Here is a 15143-nt window from a genome sequence, read left to right as displayed (position 1 = left end):
TGTTTCAAATCAAAATTAAGGACGCTAGAGTGTACACAGCAATAAACGAGGCGATATTAACATGGCATCCATTTTTAAATTAAATATCGATTTTTTAATGTGAAAAAATTACACTGTGCTCTTGAATTATGCATTAAATTGTCATAAAAATTTCAAAGCGTTTCGAGTTATTATACCTGAGAAAATAATTCGTGAAAATCATGTATTTTTCGACCATGTAAATGAGGTTCCCTCCTTAAGACGATGTTTATCCGAGACAAATATGTTTGTGAAGAGTGATATATATAGTGATAAATAACAAAAAATTTATACATATTATAATTTATATATGTTAAGAATATAGGGAGTGTTTTTTTCTTTAACAATGCTCAAATTCAAATTTATCTCATATTGTCGAGCTTTTATACGTCGTTGTAATTCGTCAAAAATCTCGTACTTTGTTAGATTCATTCAATCGAAATCTATTCGATCATGCAAAAACACAAATCATATTTTCGGCAAGTCATATTTTCGAGTATATTAGTCCGCAAATATTTATCGCAATTTTATATAATTCGTATATTTTTATATTTTTATATTTTATATTTATTTTATATATTTCATTTTTATTTTTCATATTATTTTATTTATATACAATTTATCTTATAAGATAATCATTGTTCTAAAACGAGAGCATATTCTATTCGTTAGCAAACCGGAAATAGCACTGATGCAAATAATGCGTTAATTTTGGTCGTCCGTTTTCCGAATGTCGATCGTATTTTCGCGTTGTTTTCCTATCGCGATATAATAAAATACAATTAACGTCGGGAACGCCGTGCAAAGTGCCGCGCAATCGTCCCGCTGATTAGTGCACACGCGATCCTAATTAACTGTGTTTTCGCGTGTGAGTATCATAGAGCCAAGTGCCAAAAAGCAGCAAGAGACAAACAAAAGAGAAGAAGAAGGCCTAAGATGGTGACAGCTGAGTTGAGTGTTGAATACCTACTTTTGAATACTTGTTTTTTTTTTAATTTATAAAACTAATTGCTTATTTATTTTCATATGGTGGAAAATATGTATTATAATTTTTTTTTAAAATTGTCGTAAAAATCTGCTGATTTAATTAAAAAGATATGTTAAAATATTAGATGCCTTTATGCGTTTTTTTTATTTTAAAATATTCGTTCGACATATATTTTTAAAAAATTATAATATATTTTCAATATACTTTTGTAGTTTCTGTGAACACTTAATTCTCATGTTTTTGTTTTTTATTTTTATTGAATATATAATTATATTCAAAAATATATTACATATATTTTATTGAATATTTATTTTGTCACATGAAGCAAGTTTAAAGTTAAGTGTCTCTCTCTTTCTCTCTCTCTCAAAGTCTCTCCCCCCCCCAATATAACTTCCTGCCAAATGGTTCTAATTCAGGATCTTAGTATTTAATTAACATCTAATTAGCAATTATCTTAATTTTGCAATAGATTAAAATTAGCATTAATGGAGATGCTAACTTAACAAAAGTAGATTAAATTAATTTAATGAACTAACAATAAGGCTATATCAACTTTGAAAAAGTGCAGTACTAAATTACTGAAAGATAAGAGTATATCAGTTTAATTATATTAATTGTCTATATATCATGTTGATATTTTTTCTCTACGTAATTAATGCATTCAGACAAATGCGATAACGTTAAAAAACGTTCTACTCAACAATTATAAGATAGCATCAGTATTTCATAAAAAAAAATATTTTTATTGCCAAACGCATTTTGCATAAATAAAGTGTGCACACTTCGTTAACAATCGTTGCAATCGAAGTTATGTAAAATATTCGAATTTATTGATATTCTCCGAATTTTATCCCGTAATTTAGAAACGTAGACTCACTGTACAAACAAGAGATATACGACAAGAAAAAGAAACTGGCAAAGGAACCGTTCACTTAATGATCGGAAAATCCAATTCTGTGCGCGCAAGTAGCAATTTCGTTTCGGCGACGACGATTCAATTAGCGAAATATCTCTATCCATCCTGTGATAGATAGAGACGCTTTCCGGGGTGAAAGTAGAATTCCCCGAAGTAGAAATAAAGAAAAGACGAGCGGTAGAGCTGTACAAACGCCCGGAGTTATCTACGGTTAAGGAATCTCATAAGAGGGAACAATAATGCGGACGTGCCTTGACCGCAAGTCACGCCCTTCAGAATTGTATAAAATGTTTCAAGATTTTCAATATCGCAAGAATTTAACAATAATTAATGCGTGAATAACAATAAATATTTCTTAGTATTTTTACAGCATGGGATAAATCATAATGAAACAAACAGACTGCATTTATACGCTTTATATACGTTTCGATTTGATGAAAAAGGTATATATTAAAACAGTTAAAAATAATATATATTACTATTTTAATATTTTCAACATATTATTATTTTAAAATTTAATTGGCAAATAACGCTTTATTATCAGCTAATTTCTATCGAAAAATATTAATAAAGCGTTAATTTGTTAATTAAATTTTAAAATAATAATATGTGCGTGAAGCTCTCTGGCGTATAAAAAAGTTCTAAGTTATTTATAATTGTTATATGTATTTATATTAATATAATAATGATATCAATAATATAATTCAGTTCAAAAAATCTTCCTACAATGAGTTTCAAGATAAATTTTTACTTTCTCAACGATCTGTCGAAAATAAAACCGCGTATTGTCAGATGTCAATTTTTTAAAATATTTTTTTCAGTTGTACTGTACTGTATTACAGTAAGCGAAATCGCACTGCACTATTATATTGTTTACAATAAAGTATTAATTTAAACAACATAATTCACACGACATATGCTGATATCTTCATTTCTTATATTAATCTTTGATCTTTTATATTAATCTTAATAAATGCAAACATTGTGAAATAAAAAATTTCGTGGAAACTCATAAATAATTAAGAGTTCTAGCTTTATCTTCAATAGTTCTAACTATTGAAAATAAAGCTAGAATTCTTAATTATTTATGAGTTTCCATGAAATGAGACGCCAGCTTCATTATCGCTATAGAAATGTGAAATATGTTATAAAATTAAAAAAAACAATTTCTCACTCACCGATACGGTGCAATAGCGGAGTTGTAGTACACAGCACATTGATCTGAAAACAAAATATTCAAATTATGTATATATATGTGTGTGTATGTGTACAGGGTGTTTTGAAAATCTGGAAATGGTCGAATATCTTAATCAGTGTTGTGCTTAAATGATTTAAAAATTAGCTAGATAAAGATGAGATAAAATATGTAAATTTATCTGATAAGATGAAGATGATTTTGTTTTAAATATATCTAGATAAAAGAGAAAATTATATGGCGATTCATCTAAATAACTTCCAGATAATATTATTTTTTGACCGCTTATGTAAACAGTTATAAAAAAATGTAAATTTTAAAAGGGATATAAAAATATATTCATATTTTTATTTGTAAGTTATTTTATCGCTTACTACTTAAGTTTTACTACTTAAGTAGTAAGTATTTTTATGTGCTATGACTCTAAATCAAATTATCTGAACATTATTCTCTAGATAATTTAATGAAGATAATACTTTTTTTAAGATGCAGATATAGATAATACATATTTTTATTATCTATATAAAGATAAGATGTTGCAAAAATTTTATCTAGATGATCATCTATATAATTTTATTTAGATAACAGCAAACACTGATCTTAATGCAGTTTAGAAAAAATTGATTTTATTTTTCATACCTCCAAGTTGCCTCGCTGTCGCTCGATGCCTCCCCGGGCCTCCTCCTCCTCTCTTGGTCCATGGTAGCACTCACGACACTCGCGAAAACACAATTACGATCGCCCGACACTTTACACGGCACTCCCGACACGCGAAACTTTACACGGCACTCCCGACGCGACTCGTGAATCGATGCGAAAACTATAATTGCACGAATCACTTCCGTTTGACACTCGAGAAATGCTACCTGTAACAAATAAAATACATATACATATATTAGAGAGATACTTAAACAAATATAACAAAAATTATGTTTCTTTTAAAAAATATTATTATACAGGGTGTTAAAAAATTAACCGACAAACTTTAAAGGGAGAAAGAAGACTTCAAAATTTATTAATATTTTTTGACAGAAATCAGCTGATTAGAGCGTTAATTTGCTAATTAATTTTTAAAATAATATGTTATAAAAATTAAAATAATAATATGTTTTAAATAATATGTTATAATATTTTTGACAGTTATCAGCTGATTTCTGTCAAAAAATATTAATCAAAAATAAGATATTATAACATATTATTTACAACATATTATTATTTTAATTTTTTACCATATTATTATTTTAAAATTTAATTAGCAAATTAACGTTTTAATTAGCTGATTTCTTGTGAAAAAATATTAATCGAGTTTAACAAACAAACTTTATATTATTTTTTTTAAATATCAATCTTTTTAACATAAAATCGAAGAATGGCACGCGCTTGTGTTGTTCTAGTATAATAAAAAAATACTATATTTTATAACAAATAGATATAAAATGTAATAAAAATTTAAGAAATACTAAGGAATTGTGTATATCTTAAAGTTAAATGAAGGTCTTAAATATAAATCAAAAATTGAAAAAAAATAATAAGAGTTAAAAGTTTTTAGACAGAATATATATAATATTAATCGCAATATATCCGTCTAAATCGCGCGCAATGATTATATATTCCTGAAAAAACGGCCGTTTTATGCAATTAATTCCAGAGAAGAGAAAAAAGATATCGCAAAACACGCGAAACACGAACGGCGTAAAAAATTCGCAAGAAAAGTTGCCAGTAATTGCAAATATAAATAAATCTCGTTACATCGTTATCATAATGTATTACATGGTACATAAAAAGCATTCAATGACACATTTAATTAAATGCATTTGCGCACCAGAACACTCTCTTGAGATAATTTTGTTTTTACGATGACTTAACGAGGCGTAAAAACCTAATGCTGCTCTCAATTATCACGTCAATCATAATCGTTACTTCATTAATATGAAATAGCGGACTTATAATATATATATATTATATATATATATATATTATATATATATATATTATATATATATATATATATATTATATATTTATAAATAAAGTTTATAAAATTATATTATATGATAATTCTAAGTTATTTATAATTATTATATGTATTTATATTAATATAATAATTTCATCCATAACATAATTCAGTTTAAAGAATTTTCTTATAATGAGTTTCAGAATAAATTTTACTTTCTCAACGATCTGTCGAAAATAAGGCGTATTGTCAGATGTCGATTTTTTTAAATATTTTTCAGTTATACTGTACTGTATTACGATATACGAAATCGCACTGCACTATTATATTGTTTAGAATAAAATATTAATTTAAACAACAACATAATTCACACGACGTATGCTAATATCTTCATTTCTTATATTAATCTTTGATCTTTTATATTAATCTTAATAAATGCAAACACTGTGAAATAAATGTTAAATGTTAAATGTAATAAATATAATAAATGTTAAAAAACATGTATGTTAATAAGATGATACATATATAATTTCACAGATATATATGTATGTTATTTAATAATGATATATCTAAACACATATAATTAACATAATTCTGTTCAAAAAATCTTGCTGCAATAATTTTAAAATAACTTTTAGCCATATATTATACCAAAGCTGATTTGATAAAACTTGATAATAAATCGCGAAGGATAATTCATACTTGCGCATAATTGAGCTATATTTATTATCGATACAATATACAATTAATTTTTGTATATATGTATGTATATATATACCGAGAATATTTATTTATGAATAAACGGTGCATCGTTGTCTATTCAAAGATTCACGCGGATAAAAGGCGAGAGAAGTTCACGATTGTCTCGATAATTCGTTTCGAACAGACTTCTGCAACCTTTATCTATACAGATGCAAGGCATCCATCGGCGTCTCGAAAATAATCGAGGGACAAATAAATCTTGTCTGTCGTGTCCCACGAATCGTGGGAAGAAGCCGTGTAAATCAGATTAGATGCCATTTTGGGACTAATGAGCCGAGAAACGAGCCGGCTGAATCGGCTTGAGAGAGAGAAAGCGATTCTTTCCTCTCTCTTTCTCTCCTCAATACACGCCTTCCCCCTCTCCGTCGTCTTATTTCCTCACTTCCGTTTTCCTCCTGAAATTTCCAAAGCGTTTCCCCCTTATTTTCCTTTTATTCCACCCCTTTGTTCTCTTATCCCGTCCTCTACCGCTCTCTCTCTCTCTCTCTCTCTCACTCTCTCTCTCTCTCGCTCCTATCCCTTTATCCGCTGTATCCCGTATCGGCCCTCTGTCCCGCATCCTTTTCAGTACTTGCAAACAATAACGCATTCCTGTAGCCGCGGCGCGGTAATTAACCATTCGTTACACGCCGCGGAAACAATAGCGAGATGCATCTCTCGCCCGCGCGTTTACTCTTGCTACCTCCGTTGTACAATGGTACGTCGGTTTAGCATGATTAGCACATTTTAAGACGAAAACAATTGGAATATGCCGTTAAAGATGTATTATTTTATACACAGATGCGATAAATATTTTTGCGACTGATAACAAAATGTTTAAGTTTCTTCCTCCTTTCTCTTTCTCTCTTTCTTTGTATTGCAATTTAATACAAATTTTTATTAATTTTTGTATTAAATGAAATTTATTAATATGTTCTATCATTCAAAATCTCGAGAAGAAAAGATACAATTTTATAGGTAAAATTACGAAGAAAAATATATATCGAAGATTAAAAGTTATTTTATTTTAAAACAAACAATTTATTTTAAAAGTTGCAAGAAAGTTCTTTGAACAGAATTGTGTGTTCAGATATACTATTATTAAATTACACATTACTTGGCTAAAAATTATATTATCTTATACAGGATGATTCACGTAATAGTTGCCACGATTTTTTAGACGTTTCCAACAGTTTAAAAAAAGTTTATATTGTAAAAATTAATATACTTTATGCGAGCTATAATATGCAATAAAAACAAATTTGAAAAAAAATCTTTTATAAAAAATGTCAGCTTGAATTTTTTAAATTGAAACTATCATATTTTTCATATAAATCGATTCCTCACAATATTCTGCATAAAAAGTTATAAGGATAGGATAATCAAAAAGTGAATAGTTTACGAGATATTTTATACTTTAGTTTGGCATAATCTTACATAAACTATGAAATATCTCGTAAAATATTTATTTTCCGATGACTTTATCTCAATAATTTTATGCACAAAATGATGAGATCTAGGAATCGATTAATGTAAAAAAAGCACACATACTTTAAGAAAAAATATATAATTACTAAATTACATTTTTTTTCTTAAAACCAATTATGTTTTTTTTACACTAATCGATTCTTCTCATTATTTTGTGCATAAAATTATTGAGATAAGGTCATCGGAAAATAAATATTTTACGAGATATTCCATAGTTAATGTAAGATTATGTCAAACTAAAGTATAAAATATCTCGTAAACTATTCACTTTTTGACTATCCTATCCTTATAACTTTTTATGCAGAACATTGTGAGGAATCGATTTATATAAAAAAAAATATATAATAGTTCCAATTTAAAAAATTCAAGGTGACTGATTTTATAAAAGATTTTTTTTTTAAATTTGTTTTTATTGCATGTTTTAGATTGCATAAAGCAGATTAATTTTCACTATATAAACCTTTTTTAAATTGTTGGAAACGTCTCAAAAATTGTGGCGACTTTTACGTGAATCATCCTGTATATTTTTTAAAATGAATTCACAATGTTTATATTTATTAGTCAAAATATATAAAAGCTGAAGAGATTTATATTAGCATATTTCGTATGAAATATGTTATTATTTAAATTGATTCTTTACGTTAGGTCATTAAATGCATTATGTCAATAAAATGACATTTCGCATCTTATAAGGGCAGTAATTGGAAAAATGTTTGAAACCTATTGACTTTTAACTCCGTGAATAAGTCACCAAACAACCCGAAAGCATAAATTAATCCATTAATAATCATCACGATATAGTTTGATTTTATTTAGCATTTATATTATACACAGAAGCTAATATGTATATTAATGTATTAGCTTCTGTATCATAAATGCTGTCTAAAATCGAACTAAACCGTGATGATTGTTAATGGATTAATTAATGTATTCGGGCTGTTTATTGGCTTACTAATGGAGTTAAATCAACAGATTTCAAACATTTTTCCAAATGTATATAGGTACTAATATATTAATATATATATTAGCTTCTGTGTGTATCATAAATACAACATAAAATCAAACTATGATCAAAATCAAACCGTGATGATTAATGGATTAATAATGTATCATAAAAATATATATTAAATATATAAGAATATATATCATAGTAATATATATTAGACATATATGTTATCAATAAAAATAGCTACAGTGACTATTTTATCTGCATTTTAATTTCAAAGTACGTTATTGGAATTCGCGTGGAAAAGTGATTGAATCTCTCAATAAAAGTTTCTATAAAATATAAGTTTTAAAATAAAATAAGTTGTAAAATTAACGAGGAGTTTCGCGCGCGCGATGCAAAAATTCTTGAAGATCGATAAAAATGAAATATATCGCAAAATTCATTCAGTGTCTCCTGAGAATATTTAAATAAATAAATAAATTTTTAAATAAATTAATTTTTCAATTAGATTCACATTTTTTAATAAAAAATAAACAATTTTTTAAATAAACATGTTTTTATCAATTAGATTCACAGTAATTTTACACATATTTTTGTTCTATTTGACTGTAATGATATAAAAAGATTTGAAGATTTAAAGAATATGTAATGTAAAATGCATTTCTTTAAAAAGTATGTCGGTGCCTTGCTCACTTTTCGCATATACGTCTCTCATTTTTTAATAAGAAATATACGCCGTTTCCCTTATGTACAATTTATGCAAACTTATCTTTCTCTGCATTTGCATCCATTTAATAATATTATAAGAAGTTTTTGACTTACCCTAAGTCAGGGAATTACTGCTCCGGAATACAAACTCACGTCTTGAAGATTCTCAGTACCACTTCAGGATGCTTGAAGATTCTCCCACATGTCTTGGAGATTTTCCCTCGCGTGTCTCTGTAAACAATAAAAAAGTTGCTACAAAAATAGCAATAAGAATGCGGAAGAAAAAAAAAAGAAAAGATACACTTGAGAAGTTTTAGAGAATAATAAAGAACTTTATAAAAACTTCAAAATAAAAAGAAGGAAAAAAAATATAACAAGTAACACAGCAATATAATATAACAATACCTTATAAATAATATAATAATATCCTACATTGAAAGAGAATTTTCTCTTAGAATTTACCCTGAAAATCATAGTAATCGTAGGACAATTTAGTATGGAAAGAATTTTATGAGAGTTTCTCTGATTAATATTTATCACAATAATATAAAACATGTTTGATTAATTTTACTAAACTCCATAGTAAACTTAATCAAACATATTTTATATTTTATTGTGATAGGTATTATTATTTTTATTGTGATAAATATTAATTAAAGAAATTCGCATAAAATTCTAAGAGAAAATTCTCTTTATGAATATATTTCTTCCGAGATATATTCGATTGCTCGATTGTAACGTTGAAAAAGATACGCGAGCATAAAAAATTATCAAAAACCCCCCAAAAAATAATGATCTTCACAAGCAGCTGTATTTTACCACCGCAGGTGGTCGCTAATCATAATGGAGTTAAGCCGCTTAGTCGAGCGCGCGAAGCTTAACGGAAACAATAAAAACAGATGTGTATAAATTGCGCGAACGAGAGAGAAACGAGCCCCGTGCATTTCCGAGTGTCTGTTCGAAATTTAATCCCAGTTTACAAATAGCGGATGGTGACTTTACTCTCTCGTGGACCCGTCAAGTGACAGTCGACGTTCGGTTTCGGTCGAGGAAACGCGTTCATTAATCCATTAGTCGAAATGCATGATAGTAAAACGAATAATAAAAGTATCGATATTTTATTTTAAAGTATATATATATATTGTTAGTTTTTTTCTATATTAAATATCATTAGTTTTTTTCCTATAAGTGGACTCTATTTTAAGTTCTTGATTTCTATACACGAAATATATAATTATTATAATAATTATTATAATAATTATTATAATAATTATTATTACAGTTTTTTGATATAAATCTTTGATATTTTTTTCTTTTATTTCTCTTTAATAATAATTGTATTATATAATATATAATAATTATATATTATAATATTATATATATATATTATAATACATAATTATTATATATAATTATATATATAATTATATATTATATAATACAATTATTATCATACGATAAAGAGAAATAAAAGAAAAAGAACATCGAAGATTTTTATCAAAAAACTCTAGCATTAGAGATATCGAAAAGGATATATATACACAAGAAACAAGGATATATACATATACATATATCCGAACCGGATGTAACGTTGTATGTCACGCGTGGAGTCGTAGCTATTCAGCAAACCGGAAAAGGGACACGATTGCGGACTTGATCGCGAGCTATTAGACAGATTAGTACCGATCCTCTGCCAGGGCAATGTATACTGGCGGCTAATTACCTGCTGCGTCACGCTTTCGTGGTACACCCTTAATTATCCGCGGCTTGCGTTCTCTCGCGATTTCGTGCTACGGAGAGAATAATGAGAGAATTTATATTGTTCAGAGAAAAACGATCGAGAAATCAAAAGACTCGTGAGATGAGTGCGTTTAATGACGCGTTTTGCGTTATATATATGTATATACATATACTGATTTGTCTAATTGTGATCTTCTGTATCGAGTATTTAAGACTGATTAATTTGTCTAATTGTATCTTCTGTATCGAGTTTCTTATATATATATATATATAAGAAACTCGATACAGAAGATAACAATTAGACAAATTAATCAGTCTTAAATACAAAAATACATAAATATAATTAAATATATAATATACATAGAAATATATAAATATATAAATTTATATATTTATATAAATATATAAATATGTAATATATAAATAATTAAATATAAATATAAATACAAATATAAATATAAATTATATACAAATGAGAAGAACAATTCAGTTTGAATCAAAACACGAAGATAAAATAAAATATTATTTCACAAAGATATATGTAATATTAATTATATAGCATTGTTGTAAAAAAATACAGCAAATTCTCTCTTATAGCTAAAATATAGCGACAAACTAGCGATTTATTAGTGATTTTTAAAAATCACGAAAATTGATAGAAATAAAGTATATCAATTTAACAATTTTACAATTATATATTTTATATAAATAACACGATTCTTTTTTTATATGCAGCATTCATGAGATGCATACATTTTTATAAAATACGATATTAATTTCCGAAAAAAAAAAACAAGAAGCAAACGTGACAATACAATAACTGGCAATCAATCTGATAGGATGCACGTGCCACGTTGATACACATATATGTCAATATATATGTACGTATATATACATATGTGTGCGTGTGTATATACGCACGATTATATAGCCATAGAATGCAATCGTATCTGAGCTAAAATAAACGGGACTATTAATTGGAAACGTGCGTAAGTTCTACTACACAGTTACATCTTACCCAAAAAGACACGTACGTGTATATGCAGTTACAAATAAAATATGTACATGCATTAATTATATATATCGATGCTATTGTCCTTCGCGAACTAACCAAAAAGTCTTTACCAGTTTTATTTAATAAAACGAAAAAAAGATCTTTTAAATATTAATTTTTGTTCATTAAATCTTTTCAATTATTAAATATTGCATGAATTCTCATAAATCAAATCATGCTAAAATTAATGTTGCAATTAAAATCTTCATAACCTGAATAACTGCAATGATTGTCTGAATATTTATTATTTACTCTCGAACTTGCGTTATGTGAATAATTGAGATTCGATTCGTAATTGCGAATGTAAATTATTTGTAATGAAAGTGGAGACAAAACACTTACAATATATAATTGAACTGCAGAAAAAACGAGAGTAAACAAATCCACTACTTCTCAAATAACCGCCATGTTGTTAGTTGTTATGGCTTTAGAATAATTACAGCATTTCTAGGTAGAGGTCAGTAAAGACAATATAAAACTTCGATGACGAAGAACGCGATATGATCGATAACTCGTCGAAGTTGATTTAATAAAATTTATTCAGATATAATATGTATCTGATAAAGAGATGCATATCTTTTTCTGGCTAAAATAATAGCCATAAATATTTGATAGAAATCGTTGAAGAGTTCAAACGATTATCTTCAGATATAAATATGCAAAAATATATATTTTTGCTCATTTTTATATGCATGAAAAATTATTAGCTACAAAATATATTATTTCTATCAATAAACGTAAGATTGTATATAATAATGTAATATAAATATATAAATATACCAATAAATATGAAATCGAAGAAAATATATCCCTTGAATAAATTAGGCGAAAGTGCAAAAAATATATGAATATATATCATACGCAAAAAATGCAATAATTAGGAATGTCGCTAACGAAATATTCGTTTAATCTTAAATTTCAATAAACGAAGACGAGGAACGAAGATCGAACGAAGATATTATTCAAAGGATTACCAAGATTTGCGTTGATTCTCGATTACGCACGATGAATTTCTCAAAAGCGGCCGTCGACATCTTCTCGCGTAACGAAATGAATTTGCAGAATATCGCGAGAGAGACATATCGAATCGATATTATCGATTATGCGAGATAATATATCGAGTTATTGCCATCTCTGTCGAGAAGTACCTAGGGACTTTCAACAGCGCCGCCAACGCAAAATGCATAGCGGCTTTTCAACTTCACATGGAAACATCGGGCTTTTTGTTTACGACTGATAATTTGACAGTCGTCGTGTGAAATTTAGCGAAATCTCGTGAGATATGGGAGACAACTCGCTTAAGGAGCAGTCTATAGAAAGCACAGGTCTCTTAGCGTGACTTATTAACGAGAAATTAAATCGTGTAATTTATTATTTCAATTTTTATTGCAGATGTCAACCAGGATGAGTTGATACTTCAACAGCAGAGACGTATCGAGAAGGAGGTTAATACGCCGTTTATCTTATGTGTCAAAGTGCCGATTCTCGAGGAATTCATCGAGCTTTTCGAATTCACGCGATTAGATATCAAATTTATAACATGTACTTCGATTGGAACCTTATTCTTAAATTCATCGATTTTCTTCATATGAAAATTTTAACAAGCTGAAGAATATTTATTTACATATTACAATCGTTTATAACTCGTTATTTAATTAACATATAACTGCATTTAGATGCTAAAGTTATTTCTAATAGTATAAATTTTATTTCTCGATATATTAATGTGTGCGACAACTATTTCTTTTTTTGAAATAAAAAATAGAATGTACTTGTGAAAGATTTCCACTTTTAATAAATATATAATTATCTTTCGTGTTTCAGATCTCAGAATCTATAGCTTTAGTTGGAGAGAAAGAATCGTTGAAGAGCTTAGAACAAGAGTATGCGAAAGATGTTGTATATCTTTCGAAAGCAAAAGTCTTGGCTCAAAAATATTCTTACATTAGGAGAACTAGACCCGATGGCAATTGCTTCTTCAGGGCATTTAGTTATGCTTATTTGGAAAAATTAATCGGGAATAAGGAGGAGTATGATAAATTTCGAGATCTAGCATTAAAGAGCAAAGATAATCTTGTAGCTCTAGGATTTCCCCAATTTACAGTTGAAGACTTTCATGATACGGTGAGTTTCTATTTTTCACGAATCTTTAAGTTGATTATATATATAATTGTATCAATTTGACGCAAATTGTAAGAATTTGTCTTTCAAGAAAATATGTGTAATATATATAAACAGGATTGTACCATAATGTTTATTTTACTAAGAATGAATGGATTTTGATAAATTACAGTTTATGGAAGTCATTGACAAAGTAGGTGGTGACACAGAATCCAGTCACATGGAATTACATAAATTGTTCAATGAACAAGGTTATTCTGATTACGTAGTTGTCTATCTTAGATTAATTACATCTGGTCAGCTGCAACGCGATGCAGACTTCTATCAACACTTTATCGAGGGGGATCGCACCATTACAGAATTTTGCCATCAGGTTTGTATCTCGATTCTAACATTTGTATTTTGTGTCACATTTATATCATTAATCTTATTATATTAATATTAAATTTATGTAATATATTATTACTTTTTTACAGGAAGTTGAACCAATGTATAAAGAATCTGATCATATTCATATTATAGCAATGAGTAGTGCTTTAGGAACTGGTGTTAGAGTTCGTTACATGGATAGAGGTGCAGGAACTGAAGTAACTGCCCATGATTTTCCTGAAGGTGCCATACCAGCTGTGCACTTATTATATCGCCCTGGTCACTATGATATTCTTTATCCTTGATGAATTTGGCATTATGCAAATTTTTTTAATATTACAAAAATGATTTTTGACGACCAAATCTATACTTAAAATTTGACTTTTAAAACATCTTTAATTATAACGCATAATGCAGTATGATATATCGCCTTTAATTTAAGAGAAATAATTTTGTTTTGTATGCACAGTGCATGTATTGTGTATATTTTTTCCAAAATCTATAAATGCATTTTTATGAATTCATTATCACATTGTTATTTCTATATATAAGCGCGTCATAAAACATTTTAAACTTTAAAACTAATTATCTGAAATAAATGGCAGAAAAATCGACGTGTTGTGCTAATTAATTCCTATATTCTTTTTTTCATTCTCTCTTTTCCAATAAATTCATCGTGTTGAAGATATTACAGAAATTATATTGTTTTTATTATACATTTGTAATACAAAATAAATAATATTTTGCTAATTATTAAATAATTAATATATAATATATACTCTTTTTCTTTTTATATAAATTTTTATATATATATCAGAAATTAAAAACATTTTATAAATTTTGTACATTTAATAATATGAAAAATATCCCTATCTCATAGGACAGAGTATAAACAAATTATTT

General features: G+C 27.6%; 2 protein-coding genes across 2 annotated transcripts in view; one reads left to right on the top strand and one right to left on the bottom strand.

Annotated features, from left to right (window-relative positions):
- The window catches only part of LOC145937416 (uncharacterized), an 80490-nt gene extending 74400 nt beyond the window's left edge, over positions 1-6090 (bottom strand). Inside the window, exons 1-3 of the mRNA XM_083040433.1 lie at positions 5980-6090; positions 3757-3834; positions 3101-3143 (exon numbers count right to left, since the gene is read on the bottom strand). Of these exons, the coding sequence (XP_082896559.1) occupies positions 3101-3143; positions 3757-3834; positions 5980-6090 (232 nt within the window). The remainder of the gene's footprint in view (positions 1-3100; positions 3144-3756; positions 3835-5979) is intronic.
- A 6856-nt stretch (positions 6091-12946) lies between these two features.
- LOC145937115 (ubiquitin thioesterase otubain-like) lies at positions 12947-14854 on the top strand. The gene is made up of 5 exons (XM_083039979.1): positions 12947-13075; positions 13143-13195; positions 13575-13874; positions 14044-14244; positions 14348-14854. The coding sequence occupies exons 1-5, from the start codon at positions 13033-13035 to the stop codon at positions 14543-14545; spliced, it is 795 nt and encodes a 264-aa protein (XP_082896105.1). The 5' UTR covers positions 12947-13032; the 3' UTR covers positions 14546-14854.
- The last annotated feature ends 289 nt before the right edge of the window (positions 14855-15143 follow it).

This window comes from Prenolepis imparis, unplaced genomic scaffold (genome assembly GCF_030444845.1).
Source record: "Prenolepis imparis isolate NDT839.2.m4 unplaced genomic scaffold, iyPreImpa1.0 SCAF_6, whole genome shotgun sequence".
NCBI lineage: Eukaryota > Metazoa > Arthropoda > Insecta > Hymenoptera > Formicidae > Prenolepis > Prenolepis imparis.
The sequence above is the reverse complement of the archived record's forward strand: the minus strand, read 5'-3'. Positions and strand labels throughout refer to the sequence as shown.